The sequence below is a fragment of the Gymnoscopelus microlampas genome, assembly GCF_963454915.1.
Source record: "Gymnoscopelus microlampas genome assembly, chromosome: 1".
NCBI classification, from domain to species: Eukaryota; Metazoa; Chordata; class Actinopteri; order Myctophiformes; family Myctophidae; genus Gymnoscopelus; species Gymnoscopelus microlampas.
In genome coordinates this window covers 40239944-40260156 of record NC_139962.1, presented here as the reverse complement: position 1 = coordinate 40260156, position 20213 = coordinate 40239944, and the positions used below count along the sequence as shown (strand labels likewise).

Below are 20213 nucleotides of genomic sequence, written 5' to 3'. Positions count from 1 at the left end.
ACTACTTTGCTGGTATAAATGATAACAGCATAGAACATTGCATTGCACACATGCATTGTTTGAGAACTTTAGTTTTTAGAAATATTACTTTTGGTACATTTTGATGCCTTACTCTTTGTGTGTGTGTGTGTGTGTGTGTGTGTGTGTGTGTGTGTGTGTATTTTAAACACAAATATATCATTGAACAACATAATTTGGTAATTCTATACCTTCAAAGACAGAATTTAATCCAGTATGGATTAAACGTGTCTCATTATGAAAGCATTCTGTGAAAAAGGAAAGCTCACAAGCCGGTAGATGTGCCTTTTTTAAACATACAGACTTGGTGTAGAGGGGAAAGGTTAAACCCACCCACAAAACAAAAACTCACTGTACATTACACCATTGAGTTTTTCTGGGTGAGTTTTCCTACCCCCGGGGTGAGTGTTCCTACCCCCGGGGTGAGTGTTCCGAGGTGAGTTTTCTCAGGTCCTGAGGTGAGTTTACCCACCCCCCGGGGTGACTGTTCCTACCCCCGAGGTGAGTATTCCTTTTTCAGTTGAGGTGAGTTTGTCTTGAGGTGAGTCTTCTTGTATTCACTAGATACAGTCTATCAGCAATGAACTTAATGAATGAATATGTACAGGCCATTAACAATGAGTGTATGAATGAGTGAGTAGCCTATCTATCAACACTGTCATACCAACAATGAATGAATGAATATACTGTATGTAGTATCAGCAATAAACATGAATGGATGAATGAATTATATACAGTCTATCTACAGTCTATCAACAATGAACGCAAGTATGAATATATGTACTATCTATCAAAAATGAATATATGTATATACATTAATATACAGTCAACAATCACAATCAGCAAGGAATATATATATGAATGAATGCATGAATACAGTGAATATATACTGTCTATAGACCATAACATATTAATTAATTGATAAAGACTATGAACAATTTGCATGTATGAATATAATGTACAGTCTGTCAACAGTATATTGGTTATAGCCAGGTCTACGTAAAAATACTATATGTCTGTTAGGTACAGTAAGATCTTTAAGTTTACAGAGATGGTAGGCATGGTGGATTTTGTCCATACACATAATAACTAGTACTACTACTTTCAACTTAAGATGGACATTTTTCAGATGCTGATTAGATTGTAATGGTGGCATAAAAGATCCATCTATTCTAGAGCCTGGACCAGAGCCTATAGCAGCGATTCTCAATCTTTCAGGCCGTGACCCCCAAAATAATCATATTTGAACAGGGGACCCCCCAAAATAATCATATTTGAACTAGGGACCCCCACCCTGACAAGCACTTGGAATTGTAGGAGTTGAGGCATTACATTTACTTTGACTCGGTTCTACAGATAAACATAGTGAAAATAGCTAACAAGCTCACAACGGCCCGTGTTGCGAGCTTATACAGTCTATGGTTGCGAGGCGTTGTGAGCTGTAGATCGTCTATTCCCCCCCCCAAAATCCTCTTATATTATTTGACAATTTGGCCAATGTTTGACCAGTTTTTATAGTTTAGTTTGTTGATTACTTTTGATGCAGTAATGGGTAAAAGGTAGTAAAGGTTTATTAAAAAGGTCTTTAAAAAGTCCATAAATTGTCACTTTACTGTCATTTGGGGACCCCCAAAAATCATGTGGGGACCCCCCTGGGGGTCCCGACCGCAGGTTGAGAACCACTGGCCTAGAGCACACTGCTCCACAAGAGGGAGCCCTACTCAAACATGCAAATTATACAGTAGCCTCACAGTCAACCAGATAGACTTAACAGGAGCAGACAGTGGAACTATCTGCCTGGTGGCTATTACACACCAAAACTAGTCTCAGTGTTCATTTAACTCTGAGAGTGTACAAATTGAACCATGAAGATTATATAAGAATGAAGGTACAATGGACTGGAAATGGCATTGACTTGGTGATGAAACACTTTCAAGTTTCAAGTTTCTTTATATCTTGTTTAAAAACACAGCATCAAGCCACATTCAAAAATCATAGTGTTGTGGGTGTATAGTTTTAAAGGGCACGTTGCTATGGGTACTAAAATGTTTCAGGTCCAGATTAAAAGTAAAAAATCGCACCCTGTGTGAAGAGAGTGGTGCCTTTGATGAGCCCCGTATTGATGTTGTCATCAATGTTTGTTTATTGGACATACACCCGGACACACAGACAAAGTCAGATATAGGAGTGGTTGGCACCACTCAAAAAAACATAGAGCTCATTTGTTTTAGGGAAGTCAAGAGGAAAACTAAATAGACTTTACATAGTTTGTCCTAACATAAAACATATTGTCAACATTTAAGGCTATAGTTGTACAAAGTTTCTTCTCTGGATTTGAAGAAGTTAAATTCAACTTTGTCACCTCCCCTCCTCCCTCCGTGGGTGGGCCAGTCACCAGTAACTGTTAACCATAATGTGTCACAGGCTGCAGCCATATGTATTTCTGCAGACAGTGTTGTAGACTAACAAATTACAAGAACAGAAACCAGGTTGTACCACAAAGTCTATTATGTTTTTTCTTATGCATTTAATATACTTCATTGTAAGACTGTGTCACATGATGCAAAGCACTTTTAGATGAGCACATTTTTATAATGCTTTGGGAAAATAAATACATAATAATCATTATTTAAATGTTTTACTACTATAAATGCGTGAACCACCCGACCGATCGACTTCATTGCTGAGGACCAGAGGGAGTGTGGTGCCCTGTCTTGAGTCGGTTGGATAGGCAGTTGTCCAGAATCACCAATCTGACCGATATGCCCATATATAGGCATACATGGAGATCCGGTTGTCTAGAACCACAGATGCAATATGCCCATATATGGGCCTACTGATGACATCAGGGATGAACCATCCAACCAACCAACTTCAAACTCCCCTTCCTATATGAACCCATTGTAACTTGAAACTCTATGCATGTGTTGTCCACCGATCTACCATCAGAGGCCAATAGAGTGGTCTGATGTCATCAATATGTCGTAATAGTACTACTGACGTCATAGTCTGGCCTGGACTCCATATTTGGGTATGACTAACACGGAACTCCATATTTGTGCATAAAAGGGACATAGTGTGCCTCTACAACGGCCTGCGTAGTTAGACAACGGTTTCTGTTTGTGTCTGACATCAGTGCATGTTGTCCACCGACTGACCGTGACATCAGTATCTTTTGTTACATCTGCGATAAACCGACTGACCAACGCACCATCTAGGCATGTGATGAGGCAGTAGTAGTAGTAGTAATAATAATAATAATAATAATCCTACTATAATTCTAGTAACCTCTGTGCGTTTGTAGTGGTGGTGTAGTGGTGGTGAAGACACCCGGTTCTCCTCACTGGCTGGACCAATTGCTCTGATTTTGCACACAGCCATTGACCATTACCATCTGAACACAACTGTGAAGCCCGTTTTTCAATTTCATCAAATCTCAGCTTCTTATTAGCGTTTTTGTGTCAAACACTGTCGCCATGGTTACGGGGCTGCCCAGCTATGGGACGAACTGCCTACCGGGTTGCCAGATCATGTGCGCATATCCCCCCACGGCTGCGCTGCGCCGACCGGGTATGGTCTAGTAATAATAATGATAATAACATGCCACAAATAGGCATGTTATACTTATTCTATAGATTTCAATGTTAATATAACCAAAGATAATTACATTATATTATGGTGTACAAGTAATCAAATGGATTATGTTGCATATAAAAATAACAAACATTTCATGGTCTGACTCAGGCACGTCAGAAATGACCATGGCATATCATCTGCATTGTTGTGTAACTCACATTAGGAATAAATGCACTGGGATGTTTCACAACTTTCCACCACATTTTATATTGCCTGGAGCAGCCAAATGTTGAGGTGAAAAACTGGCTTATATGTGAAGGCCATGTTAAATATGATTACAACTTTATTACTGTACTGAACTGCACTGTACTATAATAAAATATATGATATTTTATAGAATGCACAGAAAGTAGCCTACAGTTATTCTTTGTTGAAACCATAAAAAATCCAAACGGTAAATGATCAGTTACTACTTCTCCAAATATAACCCGTAAAGGTATGTGGGCAGTGAATCGGTTCCCCAAACTCATTAGACCAATTCTATGCCCAATGCATTGTGCTTTGTTTGTTCTGGGACATGAGGAACTAACAATTTATTGGTGGTTCATGCTGTTGGATTTACCACCACATAATAGGTAATTGGTGTTACTGTAGAGGTTCCCCAAAGCAAAGTCATACCTTGTTCCATGATTCTTCTGCTTCATCAACGTTAAATATCACCAAAACATTTAAGAGATGCATGGTGGGTAAAGGTTTTAGAATCTACATTCCCATCACCTCAAACTCCCACCCTGTAGGCCTACTTACTTTGGGGTCTGTGTACAGACTTCTGTTTATCGAAGACAAGTGTTTATTAAGGCTTCCTGAAGAAAGACGAGTGGTCGAACCAGGATATGACATCACTGCTTGAAGTAGATGAAGCAAACCAGACCAAGATAACCATGTCCCTGATCATGTATTACTCAGAATCGGGATATCAAACTTTAAATGCAACAGCAAAGACATGTGTTCAGTGCTATTTGTCAAATATGCATGTGTGCAACAGGCACACAGTACATGTACCCCCCCCCCCCCCACACACACACACAATAGTAAAGATTATGGATTCATACAGTACAGCATGTCCTTTTCTGGAAGAAAACCACTCAAAATGCCTCAGTTTTATATAAAATAGTTATACTCTTTAATATCTTAATTAACTTTCACCTTCAAATACAGTGATGATATTGATGCAGGGAAGCAGCTTTAAAGGTGATAGTCACGCTCACTTCAGGGGATTTGATTGGATTTTGAATCCTTTATTAAAAAAAGGTAATGAATCTAGATCAATTAATTCCCCTGAAATAGACAAGATTAAACAGTGAAATCTGTTGTACAAGCAAGTTGTACAAAATTACTTGATCCAAAAGGCTGGCACGAATTCAATGGCAACATTTATTTAAGGATGGTTTTACATTTACAACGATTTGTTAGAATGTATAAAACATTTTTTACTGCAAATGCGCATTAGTTGAATTAGTAAGTACATTTATACAGACATACAGTATATTACAAAAAAAAATACAAAACACATTTGCAATGTTGCAAGAGTTATACGCATTTAGCTGTTTGATAGATTCTACATTAGTTTAAGGTTAGTTTTCTTTTCATATTGGCCGGCCCAATTACAAAGAATATGAAAATGAATAACTTAATATTTATTAAAAGTGTGTTATTTACAATTTCGTACTCATCAAAATGTATTCACAATAGATTACTGAACTGGTACAGTATCTACAGTATGTACTAGAGGATGAAGAAGTTATGTAAGTGCATATCTTTGCTTTGGGCATAGTAACAGTACATTCTAATGTTATATTTGGACTATTCAACAAGTTACACAAATATGTGCATGGTTAAAATGTATTTTACTAATGTAAACCCCACAAGCAAGATTTGTTTATACTAGATAGTATTTCACAGACAAGCAATATTTGCTTATACTGTACTGTGCATGGATAAAGAACACTATAATTAGGTAGTACCATGTTCAAGGCATACAAACTGGGCCAGTTCTTTTTGTATTGACCAATACAATTCTATCAAAGAGTAAAACATTCTAGTAAAAAAACATAAACGTAAAATAAAACAAGTGAGCGTGTAGCTCAACATGTAAAATGGAAATCTAAGGGGAGTGGTTAGTCTGGAAGTTTTGATTTCCTGTTTGTGATATTAATAACCAAAGAGGGCGAGGCCACTTGTTGATCAAACTATCATTTGTATAGGTGGGGGGTACGGTGTCAGGTGGGCTCTGTGTTCTGTGATATCGACATGCACCATTTGAAAGGCATTATTAGGACACAAAGCCAATTTTCTTTTTTTATCCAAAACAAATTCTCTCAACTTAGTTTTCTTTTTCTTTGTAATAAAGACATAAACATCCTGAAAGAAAGTAATTACAGAAAAATCCTGAGATATATTTTTCTTGTTTCATGAACAATGTTTCATGTCCCTTAGCATTGACTGTGTGCCATAACATGATGGCAAAAATCCCTTTTGAAACCATGTGACGGTCATGTGAGAACTTGGATTAAGTATTACAATGGCTGATTAATTTGGTAAGCTGTTAATTTGGTAATTAGTAAGCTGTTAATCACATTCTCCGACTCACTGTATAGCTGATTAACTGTCAATTTGCGTTCAAGTAATTATCATATGAAATGATCAATGTGGAATGTAAGAAAATGCATTTACAGCAGAACAGCATAGCCTAATTTATAATTATACTGAAAGTAAAATGCAACACAGCTTTTGCTTGAAAATCTGTTTTTTTGGTGAGCAACACTGTCGTGTGATGAAGTATAAATTAGGCTTAAGCATGACCTTCAGGGAAAGTAGGAAGTAATTGCACTTAGTTCATTATGCACAAACAGTTGCATGTGCTACGGTCATTCTGCCTGATTGCTTCCATCAGTCACAATGAGTCAGTTCTTTTCCTTTTATCATGATTAACAATCACCAACTTTGCCTCTTGCTTGGACTCTGCACCCGCTTTGACTCCTTCAGAATTTTCGCTTCACTGAGGAACTTATCTGCCTTCTTCAGCTTCTCCATGGCCTTGGTCAGCAGTTCCTCTGGCGTGCCTTCCCCCTGCGACTGGGACACTCTCCTCAGGAGCTCCTTTGTCTTTTCAATCTCTAGAGCCACTTCACTCTCAAGGTCCATTGCAGCATTACTAGGGGCAGTGGTCCCTTTGCCCGAAGCCATATCTATGATTGGCTGCTTCCTCGTATCGATGCCTGAAGACTCAGACAGCAGATCTCCCACAGAGGCAGACCGGGTCTTCGCGGGGGGTTTGAGGGGAATAGGAGGACGAGAGGCGGCCTGGCCGATATGCTCCTGGGTAAAGATGGAGTGCAGCTTGGAGCTGACCTTAGGGGTCTCAATGTCATCTTCGCTCACATCCAAAACATCCAGACCAGCCTTGAGTCCTCTTTGCGCAGCAGTTAAAGTGTCCCCGCTCTCCGACACCTCGCTGTCATCATCTGAGTGCTGGCCGCTGTCCACAGACTTCTCCTCCTCCCTCTCTATCTTCTCCGCATGCAGGCAAGAGGGCAGTGTGCTGAGGCTAGGGGGGTCACCGCTTGGGTCCTTCAGAGAGAGAAACACTGTTGGAAGGTCACTCTTAGGCTCCGCATCGGGAGAACTGACCGAGTCATCTGATGCTGTTTGTGGTGAAGCCACAGTGTTGTTCGTCTCTTGAGGCACAGTAGCGGCCATCTTGGTTTCTTCAACAGGCTGGGCTTTGGGCTCAGCAGGAACCACTGCCTTGGGAGGAGGATGTTTCACAGGCTTTTTCTTCAGGATCGGAGGGCCAGGGCTCTTTTTGGTTAGCTCCGGCGTCGGAATCGTGGGGGTCAGTTGACAGGACTTTTCAGCTGCGTTGCTAGTGGTAGACTCTTTAGGTGAAGGCTCACACACCTTCGGATCCGCTGCTGCCGTAGTGGTGCTTTCTGCGGAGTCCGTTACCAAACACTCCTCTTTGACGGCAGGGAGAGCCTCTTTAGACACAATGGAGGACGATGAGTCCATCTCAGTCTCTGACTCAGATACACTGCTTTCCTTTATGTCAATTGCTTCCTCATTTTCCTTCTTATCTTCACCTCCCTTCTTGTTGTCCTCAACACTCGTGCCATCCAGCTCCTCAGACTGTGTAACATCTTCACTTGGCTCTATGGTCGGCGTTGGTGGCTTCTTGTCTTTGGCTGGTGGGGTGGGAGGTCTGGGCTCTGGGCTGGACCTTGAGGCTTCTGTCAGGTTGTCGTTTGAGCTGCTAATGGATTTGCTTGGAGAAGTTCCAGCTTCAGAGCTGTTTTCTAGGTCACTTTCAGGGCTGGCCTCCATGGCAGGTTCTTCAGCGGGTGGAACACTGGGCTTGGCTTCTTTAGACGGGGGCAAGGGCGGCATCAGTACCTTCAAAACAATGACATAGTTTGTTATGCACCAAATTGCAAACATCGTGGAAAGTGAAATATGCACATCGGTAGTGGGTACTGTGCCGAGCATGCACCCACTGCCGATGCAGAGCATGATTTGGAAGTAGAACATACTGTATGACAATTTTTATATTTTTCATATTTTATCAGACACGTATCAGACTGTTTCACTACATTCATATCAGACCTGAGGAACTTCCACCATGGATCAGAATATTGTCATGTCTGATCAATAAAGAAGTCTAAATTGGCTAAGCATCGGTTTAAGCACATTGCAAACATGTCGCACAAACTCCAGACATGCAAAATCATTCGGATAATCAAGAAAACCATAGTGCTACACAGACCTTCTCAGAGCTATCCTCCTGGGTCGGTTCCTCCTCAGGTGTGGTCAGAGGTTTGGTCTCTTTAGAGGGGGGCATGGGAGGTTTAAGGATCTTCTTCTCAGCTGGAGGCTCCTTGTCAGTACTCATGTCTAATGGCTCCTCCTCCTTCACTTCGCTGATTTTAGACGGTGGCATGGGGGGCATTATCACCTCCTTAGGGATCTCTGTGGCAGCATTATCATGTTGGGTCCCATTAGGCATGATGGCATCTGGAAGATCGAGGTCCAAACGCAGGATGCCATCGGATGACACATCGGCCACCTAGAGAGAAAATAAATCCTTGTTAATTCAGCATCTTGAGTTGAATCTTTTACTTGAAAACTTTTACTTGCTGTAACTTGGAACGTATGCAATATTCCAATTAAATAGTATATCATTACACGTACAGTACACAGGCACACAATAAAACACACACATACCTCTTTCATGTGTATTCTGGTCGGTGGCCTCCTGTTACGGTTTGCCTTGGGTCTTGTTCGTGTCACATGGTCTAAATTATTGCCTTCATCTACCTTCACCTGTGAAATAATAAGAGTTATTCATTCTCTCTTCCAGTAACCCCACATGATGCTTTTATTCACTGCCTCTACATAGTCCATTTATTCAGCAATAGTATGACTCATAAGGGCCATCCACACAAGAATGATAACTATAAAGATAATGATGTGAGCATCCACACTGATGAACAACAATGTTCTGTTAACATATTGAACGTGAGTGATGTGTTGAACATGATGCCTCTCGAGGATTTTTGATTAGCTGTCAGTGATTCTATCGTTCATCAAATTGCTCAGAGAATGATCCTTTTTTTAAAACAATATATTTATATAAGCGTCTGATTCATCCTAAAGGGTTTTATTTTCTAATAATGTCTGCCTCACTGTTTACATTACTGTATCCCTTAATTATTCCTTGGATAGAAAAGCAGTGCTACGCAGGCTATTACCTCATCAAAGATTTTATTCTTTGCTCTGTTGATGCCTTCAGTGAGAGCCTTGATCCAAGCATCCTTGTCCTCTGGAGTCTGAGCTAGGAACTTTATATCATGAACCTGTCAGACAAAAAAATAAGACATAATTTATGTACAGATAGATAACAGACTTCTCAAGTGTTTCACTACAGTTATCATGAATTAAATGTACTATAGTCATTACTCATTAATCATGATATCACTTTGATTTGATTTAAACTAAATTCTCTCACACTTAATTTGATTAATTATAAACTGGATAAATGTTCCCACAATTGTAAAGTAAAAGTACTGTATGAAAAAGGGTAAGTTAAGTGACACAAGTAACGCATACTGTATATGAGACGTGTTATCTCATACAGTGTACATAATATTATGATATTTTCCACTATGGCACACATGGCAGAGTTGATTGCATACAACATGTATTCAGGATATGGGGCGACCTGATAGCCAAATGGTTAGAGTGCATAAAAAGCCTCCAAAATATCTCAAATAAACAAACACAGACATGTATACAGGACACAGACTGCAACTGATATTGCAATACACTGCCGTTATTTTGCTGCACTGTCTTGCTGACTATACCGGCACCATCAACATTATCAACATACAGCACAATAATAGAGTCTAAGCACAGCAGTCATTTAAATTGATTTTCTTCAGTGAGGATAGTAATACTTTAAGAAGGATAATACCAAAAATACAAAAACCTGATAATTGAGGCCCTTGGGCAAATAGGATATTGCATATAGTACACGCAATGAACTTCGTTTTTAACACTGTGCTTCGATTTAAAAACATTTTGGGTCTGGAACTGTGGCAAAGCTGACATTTTGAAAAATATGGCAGTTCTTGAACATGCCTAGGTCAAGTCTTTGTATGTTTGACGTCCCTTTTAGTGTGGCTGAGCCAGAGCTAAACCGGGTTACTGTGGAGAAAAGCTAGAGCCAGCCAAGTAGCTCTTAACATCCTGGTCATATACACTCCAGCTATTCACCCTGAACAAGAACTGCAACACAAACCACTAACAAGAGTTCAGAAGTGTGGTACTGCATTTCAGCCTATAGCGTATGGCTTTTTGCCACCATCTTTGAATGTAAAGAAATGGGTACAAAAAGTATAGCAACAAAAAAAAGTACAAAATACAGTTAATAGTGAGATAATAATAATGACTAACTAGTCATAATGGGAGACTTGTATTCAATAGCCTAACTAAATTTTATTGGTTACATTTGTACAACTGTGCATACCAGTACAGTAGACTTCCTACTGTATATTTTAATGACTCAGCTCTGACGGACAATGTAAATGTGTAGCTAGCACTTTAAATAGATGCGGTGTCAGGTGACCTAACCACTGCCAAACACAGAAATAAAATGTGTCTTAGACCTAAGACCTAAAACCAATTTGTTCTGAGTCAGAATGCTGGTGTCTGCAACAATAAATGCTTAGTTCACACTGCTTATTTCAGACTAAGACTTTCACAGGCCCACTAGAGGAAACTGGAGAGCAGAAGAAAACAAGCATGTGCATCCTGGAATATGTTTATCCAAAAGGACGACACAGCCACTAGCCACACTGACAGTGTCTCGATTAGTTTAACAATAACAAATGTTGTTGCTGTCGGGAAGAAACCTTGTACGTCCAAAACCGTTACTTTTCAGGAAATGGAAAAAAAGAGCCTGTGTTCCAAAATGGATCCAATGTAGTTGTTATTTAGTCCCAATCTCTTGGTAATAATTTTCATTGGTTTCAATATTTATAAAACCCACAGACACACTTAAACACTTTCATTGTCACTTTCAAAATATTTCAAAAACAGTGAAAATAGCATATCTAAAGGCTCGTAACGTTGTGAGCTTGTAGATCGGCTATTTCTGCTATTTTTGCGTGACACTTGTATGATGAAGTAGGGCATTTACAAATAAAATATAAAAAGTTGAAATATGGAGATACAAGGTTTGTGCCTGACGGCAACAAAATACGCAATGTACAACCTAAAGGATCTGTTTAGCTTATTTTATCACAATTAACAATGTCGTCATCGTCTGACCTTTAAAGTGCCCATCAAAACATCACTAAACTCCAGTTTGTGCGTGCCAGAGCCAAAGACTCCCTGAAATTTCTAGTGTTTAAACCTCTGTAAAAACATCACTGTGTACAGTAAGGTTCTAAAGGTCTTCCAATACACTGAGGGCTGCAGGCAGTGCTAAAATAACGTAGTAACACTTTTGTGTGTGTGTGTGTGTGTGTGTGTGTGACTCATTCCCCTGCCTGGTCACTGTGTTAAGGGAAAGAGGGGAAAAAATGACACAGTTGCACGTGCGCTTATGCATGGTACGATGTGTATGCGCGCACGCGCACACACACACACACACACACACACACACACACACACACACACACACACACACACACACACACACACACACACACACACACACACACACACACACACACACACACACACACACACACACACACACACACACACACACACGGATGAGGTATTCAGCTGCTGGCTCTGCATACCCTTCCCCTCCCTCTGCTGACATCTGCTTAAGTTGCGACGTTGCCCAATACTTTAGTCTCGTCATCTGTTTGTAATACAGCATATTTCACTGCTTTGGTATCTTCCACAGAGTGTCTTTCCAAATCCTTTCCATTGTCCCTGATGTGCACATACGGGACCTTGATTCCGAAACAGACCATGGAATATTTTTGTCTTAGACAGACAACACAAATTACATATTGGACATATTCCAAATAGTTATAATATTTTCTGCAGGAGTCTTGGAAATGGGATTTTTTTCTTTTCACAAAGAATCCTGAATCTCATTCAAAAGGTCACTGAAGCTCTAAGTATCTCCTCTCTAAATACAATCAGCAGATGCTTTAGGCATTATGTACAATAGTCGCACGGCAGCCACAATCAGGGAATGATCATAGCTGATCCTGGCCCTGATGCAGCCGTTTTTGCTGAGACTGCTGAGAGATGCTGGAGCTAAGACAGACCACCATCCCATATCCAATATCCAATAGGTCCACAGCCGGGATCACATGGGAGCTAAGACAGACCTCCATCCCATATTCGATGAACTGTATGTCCACAGCCCAGATCACATAGTCTAACCTAGAGCAGATGGTAGATCTCTGATACTCTGTATGAACGCTAGAGATCGAAAAGGCCTGTATAAAGTGTCCAAAACTCTACTGAAAGGAAATCAGTTTATGGTGGAATTGAAGTCTTACATTCAACAGTCTTTTTTTTTGTATCTCCGTTTTAACACTGTGACTGACCAACAACAGTTGTTGTTCAAACAACAACAAATTGAAACTCAATGATTTCATGCAGCATTTGGCATTTCAATCATTTTAAGAGTGTTGTTTTTACTGTATTGATAATAGGATTGAGTATATACTGTAACATATATTAGTTGAACTGTGAAGAAATTATGAAACTATTGTAATAAGGCCGTTTATCTGTATACAGTAAAGTCACAACAGTGACTCATGAAATCACAACAAGACCATAAAACTTCATAAATTATATTTTTAACAAAATATCCGACATACGGTGCAAGTTGTCAGTCGAAGGTCAAGGTTGGCAATGAGCCACGTGGCTCAACTATGGATACCTCTTTTAATTAACCTTCTGTGTTGTTTCTAAGTTGTGTATGCGTTTGTATCTTGTTTTTGTTGAAAAACATATCCATTCAAACATTATTGTATTGCTGATATGATAATGATAATAAAAACAATTGATAACAAAAAAAAACTATGGATACCTCTTGGTTTCCCTTATTCATGTTTTAGCTACCTGGCTGTGAGAGACAGTCCAGTCCTTACTGCCTTTGACCAAGTTAGCCGCCAGGAGCTACAGTAAAGTTATGAATGTAGGCTATAGCTTTTGGTCTCTTTTGATGGTCATTGGTCAGCACAGCCAACACAGATTCAAAGGGGAGTTGATAACCTTAAACGACAATATGTTCTATGGCATAAGATCTTTGTTACTAAACTCAAGAAAAACTGCCTAAAAAGTTAATTAAATAGAGGCAAGATGGCCTCACCATAAAGGTTTATAATACTCAGTAACCGCTACATGGATAGAGATTGGGGTTCCGGCTGCATCGATCCACAAGGGTAAAGTTCCTTCCCACCACTGTGGAGAGAGTAGGGTTTGAATCCTCCAAGGTGCCTCCACGGCTTGGCCGGGTGCTCTAACAAACACAATCGGTTGTGTTTGTATGTGGGATGCCGGTAGGGGAGGCCGGTTTCTGTCAGGGCACACACAATATTTATAACTAATTGTCGATGATGTCACAATGATGACATCAGTCATCTCAAATTTGGGCACGGGTTCAGTCCAATCAGAGACCGCTGGTTTAAATGATAAAATAAAGAATTTCGAAAAGTATTTGATCGGTCCAGCGATTTGTGAGATTAGCTCCGGACAAATGGACACGCATGCACACACGCATGCACACACGCACGTAGAACCTATTTGGGCTCTTAAAAAGAAGAACAAACGCTAGATCATTTTTGCTCACCTTGTTCCCGGCTTTGGGGGCTCTTATCAAACCCAGTCTGTTCTTCCTAAAGGGACCTTTTAATTCAATGCATCTATCATAGTTTTCCAGGTCCTGTCTCTCTAAGCAGGTCTTCAGATCCTACAGAAGACAAGAGGTTTACATTAAAAGAATTAGCAGAAGCAATCCATTCCCAGCGGCACAATGTGTATGTTATATCTGCATAATTATGTTTGCCGATACTGATGAATTGGTGATAGAAATAAAATTTAGATATACAGCAGTAATACCCAGGGATCATTATTAAGGAGGAATAGGACTATGACACATGGACTTTACATTTTCTGAAACAACTCACACAGGGAAATTATACATTACTAAGGCTAGTTATGAAAGCAACTAATCTAATGTGAGAATCTTTTTATGTTTAATGAAGGAGTAGTCTAGTCTAAAGCTTTGTCACACAATGGTGTTGCTTGTAAATAATAACTGCATTGTGTTGTTGGCTTGAAAATACGTTAGTTTCAAAGACAAGAGATCGTAAACTAGGCTTAATTCATACAGACTGCCATTTCTTCCTCTTCTTGTTTTTGTAGATTTGTGGAGTGCTGTAATATGCTTTGCATTACAAGAACTAAACAGCGGTATTACTTTGTAGCACACAGTAGAGTAGTAACTAGAACAAGTAAGAACTGGTACAACACCTCATTTTCATACACCACAACCTCTGTCTTCTCCACATGGATGAAGCGCTCCTTATAGTTGCCAATGAATCTCCCAGTGGACTTCTTTAGCCAGCCTGCTTTACCCAAGAACTTTGGCTCTTTAGTTTGGACTGTGTCCTCTTTTGCACCCTGTAGTGAAGTGGAGAGAGGGAGGAAGGAAATCAACGTCACACTGACACACATAACTGCAGGGGACTGGAACAGTACAGAAGTTGTATTTCAGTTATGTGCATACTAATGTGCATATAGCCGCAAAATACTGCTCTAACATCTAAGAAAGGGAAGTTGGTTAATATTGGTATTCATGTTAAAGGAGAATTCCGGACTACATTTTTCTTACCTTTTATATGATATTATTATATCCTAGGACGTGTTTACAGTAGAAAAAAATCATAACTGCATCCCGAGTCCACCGCAGCTAAAAACCCTGAGCGTACGGTCCATGCGCTAGATCGCATATTTTTATCGCGATTTTATTTATGTTTTTGTTCAGATCTGAATTTCCTAATGACAGAAACCTCGCCACAGTGTTTGTGTGAGATGCGCCCCTCCGGAAGTCTCGCAAGACGAGATTTCACCCGTGATCAGCTTGTAAACACTATGGCGGCCCATTTGGGACAAAAACACAGTGGCGAGGTTTCTGTCATTAGGAAAGTCAGATATGAACAAAATAGTATATACTGCGATCAAGTGCACGGACCGTCCGCTCTGGTTTTTAGCTGCTGCTTTTTCTAAAGTACCACCCGTCCTAGGATATAATAATATATATAAAAGGTAAGAAAAAGTAGTCCGGAATTCTCCTTTAAAATGGAAGGACATCCATCCACAAGGGGGCACGGTGGCGCAGTCGGTAGCGCTGTCGCCTCACAGCTAGAAGGTCCTGGGTTTGATTCCCGCCAGGGACGCTGTGGGTGCTGGGGGCGTGTCTTCTCCTCCGCGTCATCAGCGCCCATACCCAGGGTGGGGTTGGCGAAAGGGCCTACTCTGTGTGGAGTTTGCATGTTCTCCCCGTGTCTCCTAGGGTAGTTAATACCCTCACAAAAACATGTAGTAATCCTGGTCGCTATACCGCCTCCCCCATGACAGCCGGGGCGCCTGATGGAGGGGAAGGGAACTGGTTGGAATAACGTGTTCCTTCCACGCGCTACGTCCTACCGGGGAAACTCCCCCCTGTCAGGTGAAAAGAAGGTCAGTTGGCTCTCATGCATTGAAGGAAGCATGAGCTCGGCCCTGGCCTCCCTGGCTGTGGGGGACTAGTGTAGCGCTGGTGTAGGGCTGGTGTAGCGCCCAGGATCACTTAGGAAATTGGCACCGGGTGAAAAAAATGGGTTACAAAAATCGCGGGATAAAAATTATAAAAAATAAAAATAAAAAAAATGGAAGGACATGCTGTTGAAAGAGAATGTCGTTTTAAAAATGCATATTTTATTACATTTATTTGGTCTAGGACAGGTCAGTATGTTAACATTAGGAAATCTCCCCAAAGGCTAGAAATCAATACAACTGACTTGAACCTGTGAAGTGAACAAGACATAAAATGAGAAACTGTTTTATTCAAAGCTGAGACCGTTATACTCAAAGTAACTCTATGCTGTAGTATTATTACATGTGGATTAAATAAATGTATTGTTGTCCCTGAGAGTGCTCGGTCTCATCTCTATTGACAGTTTTTCTCAAATAATTGTCCATGAAGCTACATGTAAGCACACTAGCACAGGTGGTGGGTATTCCTGCTGGGCATTGCTTACTGTCGCACCACCTCCTATTTTCTCTATTTTCAAACATCTAGTTGTTGTTTTTTTTCTTACACAAGTTTTGCCTACAAGAGATTCGAGCCGCTTTCTGGCCCTCACACCTATGTCTACGAGCTCCATATATGGAGCTGACTGATTTGTTTGTGCCTGATGCCATGACCACACATTGAGGTCAGACAACACACGCCATATGGCTATTGCTGAATCATAGTGACATGAGCGTTACGACGTGGTCCGGTCGTCCGTCCAGTCCTCCCATTAGCCAATTTTAATATAGGATAGTAGATAATGACATGCACGAAATAGGGACGCCAGATTGAAAGTGGTTAAAAATGTTTCGATAACCCCTTTAATGTCGGCTTTCTAAGAAAAATACAACTGGAGAGCTAAAAATCTGTATAAAAACATTTTCTGCAGAAATGTGTCTTTGCATGAAGAGTGTGAAAGTCAGTATGCCCAGGGGTTTTGTTGTTGCAGCACAGAAACTGTGTTGGAGAAATTGGGCTGTAGCATCTTGACAAGAGACATTCTCAATTTCTATTTCAACATCCGTTTTCTAGTGTCTTGGCTTAACCACATGAACCGTAGCATCCCTATTCTGGGTATGTCTTAATAGTTGAACATTCAGTACATTCATCGAAAATACCGCACTGCTGTACCGCTGTACCGCACTGTTGTCAGAGGACTGAGCCAGAAGGCAAAACTCCATCTATCGGTCAATCTTCATCCTCAGTACCCACTCTCACCTAGCGTCATGAAATGACCGAAAGAACAACCGATGACCGAAAGAACAAGATCGTGGATACATGAGTTTTCTCAGGAGGGTGCCTGGCATGTCCCTTAGGGACAGAGTAGAAGCTCAGTCACCCGAGAGAGACTCTGAGAGCCGTTGCACCATTACATGGAAAGGAGCCAATTAAGGATATGCCTCCCGGGCATCTCCCTCCAAAGGTCCTCTGCGCACGTTACACTGAGAGGAGGCCACAGGGTACACCAAGGACCAGATGGAGGGATTATATATCTTCACGCCTGGGGATCCCCCAGTTGGAAGTGGCTACAAATGTGGCCCTGGAAAGGGAACTCTGGGATTCTCTGCTCAAACCTCTGCAACCAGACTCTGGATAAGCAGATGAAGATGAATGGATTCATCGAAAATGGCAGATCTACAAGCCCAAACACATCCACTAGTCATATTACAATGGTAATTAAATGAAGCCGTCATATTCAAAGAGAAAATGAGAACCTCTGAAAAATATTTGCATGGTACACAGTCCACACTACAAACAACAAAATCCAGACCGTTAATTTAACTGTGCAATAACATAATGATACTGTACATACAAGAGAAAAAAATATGAATTATTATGTAGCCTTTAGGCCTATTAACTACTACTTTAGCTACAGCCCAGGCATAGCAGACAACTATAAAATGGTTGGATGGCAATGAATGACGAGCAGCAGGAACCACCTCTATTACTCTTAGAGTTAAATTAACACTCAGGAATTCAGAATGAAGATCCCAGCACCTTTTTTGGTAGTGAATAAAACACTGACACATAAAGGTGTGTGCAAAGTTCCCAGCCTCTCTATTTCTATGGGAGGAAATTCCTCAGGATATCTTTTTTAGAGGGTCATCCAACTGTTTTTCCACACACTTTCACTTTGACATCGAAAAGTGGGCTTCGGTAAACACATCAACACAGTGGTGCAGCTGTGAGGAAACTAGAGCCAGCGAGAGGAAAGATGATGTAAACAAGTACAAGAGAGAAAAGATAAATGAACCTCAGTAGTTGTCAGAAGAAGGAGGAAAACACAAACAAGCCATGGGTAAACAAATATTAAAGGTAAAGAAGAGTAAGAGACTGGGACAATGTCAACAGGCCAAGTGAGAAACAGTTCTCCAGGGATAGGAAGGACGATAGAAAATGCAGTTATATGACACTTCTGCAGAACACTGTGCAATCCAGGAAACAGCCTCATGGGCGAAAGAGGAGGCTTTGGCCTGGCTGGGCTGGAAGTATACTTTAGAAAACACTGATGGACCACCCCGCCATTTGGTTTAGTTTTAGATTTAATTTTAGTTTTACTAACTGGCTAGTCAATTCGTTTTCAGATATTATGAGGAAACTGTAAAAGGTAGTCTGAAAGAATACATGATGACATCAGATGTGATGGTGAAAAAAAATAAAATTATACGATGATCTTACATGCGATTATTTTGTTTTATTCGTTTTCGTTTTTTGCCATTGTTCATTTCAGTTTTATATAGCTTTTTTAACTTTAGTTTTTATTAACAATTTTTTCCCCTTTTAGATTTAGTGTTAAATGTAGTTAACTATAATAAACCTCTCTCACACACACACACACACACACACACACACACACACACACACACACACACACGCACACACGCACGCACGCACGCACGCACGCACGCTCACACTGATGGGAGAAAGAGGAATGCTTCGACATAGTGTGTGTCTGGGTGTGGTGCTGAAAAATCCTCATAACAGATTGGCAGGGAGAGGCTGCAATGACTTAAAGCATATTTGGCTTTCAGTATGCCTTAAACTACATAGGTCTGCACTGTAATGTCAGACATTTTATTTCTTGCTGCCAAACTTTACGTGCTGGTAAGCTATGGGCTCCAAATTTGGACTTGCACAGGAAGTTAGCCTGCTCTGCACTTTACTGTAGCTATGACTAAACTGCTGCAGTCAAACAAAGGAAATGACTTGTGGGTAATCTATTAATGGTATCATCTGTGGTGTGTAACAAGTGTGAACATTCATGCAGGTCATCTCTGATGCAGTTGCACGCAAAAGCGTGCAGATTAATAATAAAAGAATGGCGAGGAAAGTATGCATGCTAATGAATTGGTGACTGTGTGACAAACAATGACTCATGAAATACAGCAGGTCTATATCTTCTTTGTACTCTACAGTAACACCAACTGGTTGAATGAATGAATCCCATTTTGCGAGGTGTATCTCTTGTGCACAGTATAATCAATGCCTTTCAAGGCCTTTAAAAGGGAAAGGAAGAAGTGGACAGGGATTTTCTGCAAGACAACACCTATAATGGACATGTGTTCCGTATAAAGTCTTAGGTCAGGGAGCAGGGCGTAGAGAGCATCTGGGATTCATTGGGTTTCATGCTGACCTGCCCAGATTCAACTCACCACAAGACCTCAGTGGCTTCATTTGAGCACATTTTCTAGCACACCTTGACCTCACTTCCCACGTTAGAAAGTGCTAAACGGGGAACAGAGGCTGGTGGAGATAGGAAAAGAAGAGAAATAAGTAACAGAATAAGTCTAGGAAGCAGAGGTCTCAAATTCTTATTAGGCAAATGGTCTCTAGCTGAAAATAAGCATGCTGCTTGTATCTGTTACTGTCTTCATGTCTTTCCTTCTAGAGACACACAGACACCCCCGCCCTCCCAGAGACACATTCATTCACCCCCAATAATGTGCTGGTTTTCTCTTTCTCACACAAAAGCACTCTCCCAGAGAGCTTCTCAACACTGCTTCAGTTGGAACTCTCAGTTTCATACACACGGCCATTGTGGGGAGCACAGCCTGGTTCGGTGATTGTCAGAGAGGGTTAATTGTTTTGTGTCTGACAGATAATGTGCCAGTCTGTTTTCCCTGGTGTGTATGGGTCAGGCAGACACGTCACACTATGCACTCTGGGTCACTGGAATGGCAATGAAAGGATGACTCAGAGAGCAGAGACAAAAGCGATTATACTGGAGTGGTCTCAGTAGCTGAAAGAG

At 40.8% G+C, this 20213-nt stretch overlaps 1 protein-coding gene across 1 annotated transcript in view; it reads right to left on the bottom strand.

Moving 5' to 3' along the window:
* Positions 1-5014: 5014 nt before the first annotated feature.
* The window catches only part of plekho2 (pleckstrin homology domain containing, family O member 2), a 17580-nt gene continuing 2381 nt past the window's right edge, over positions 5015-20213 (bottom strand). Inside the window, exons 2-7 of the mRNA XM_084067303.1 lie at positions 14662-14811; positions 13979-14098; positions 9402-9506; positions 8875-8973; positions 8417-8716; positions 5015-8046 (exon numbers count right to left, since the gene is read on the bottom strand). Coding sequence (XP_083923429.1) covers positions 6589-8046; positions 8417-8716; positions 8875-8973; positions 9402-9506; positions 13979-14098; positions 14662-14811 — 2232 coding nt within the window. The 3' untranslated portion in view covers positions 5015-6588. The remainder of the gene's footprint in view (positions 8047-8416; positions 8717-8874; positions 8974-9401; positions 9507-13978; positions 14099-14661; positions 14812-20213) is intronic.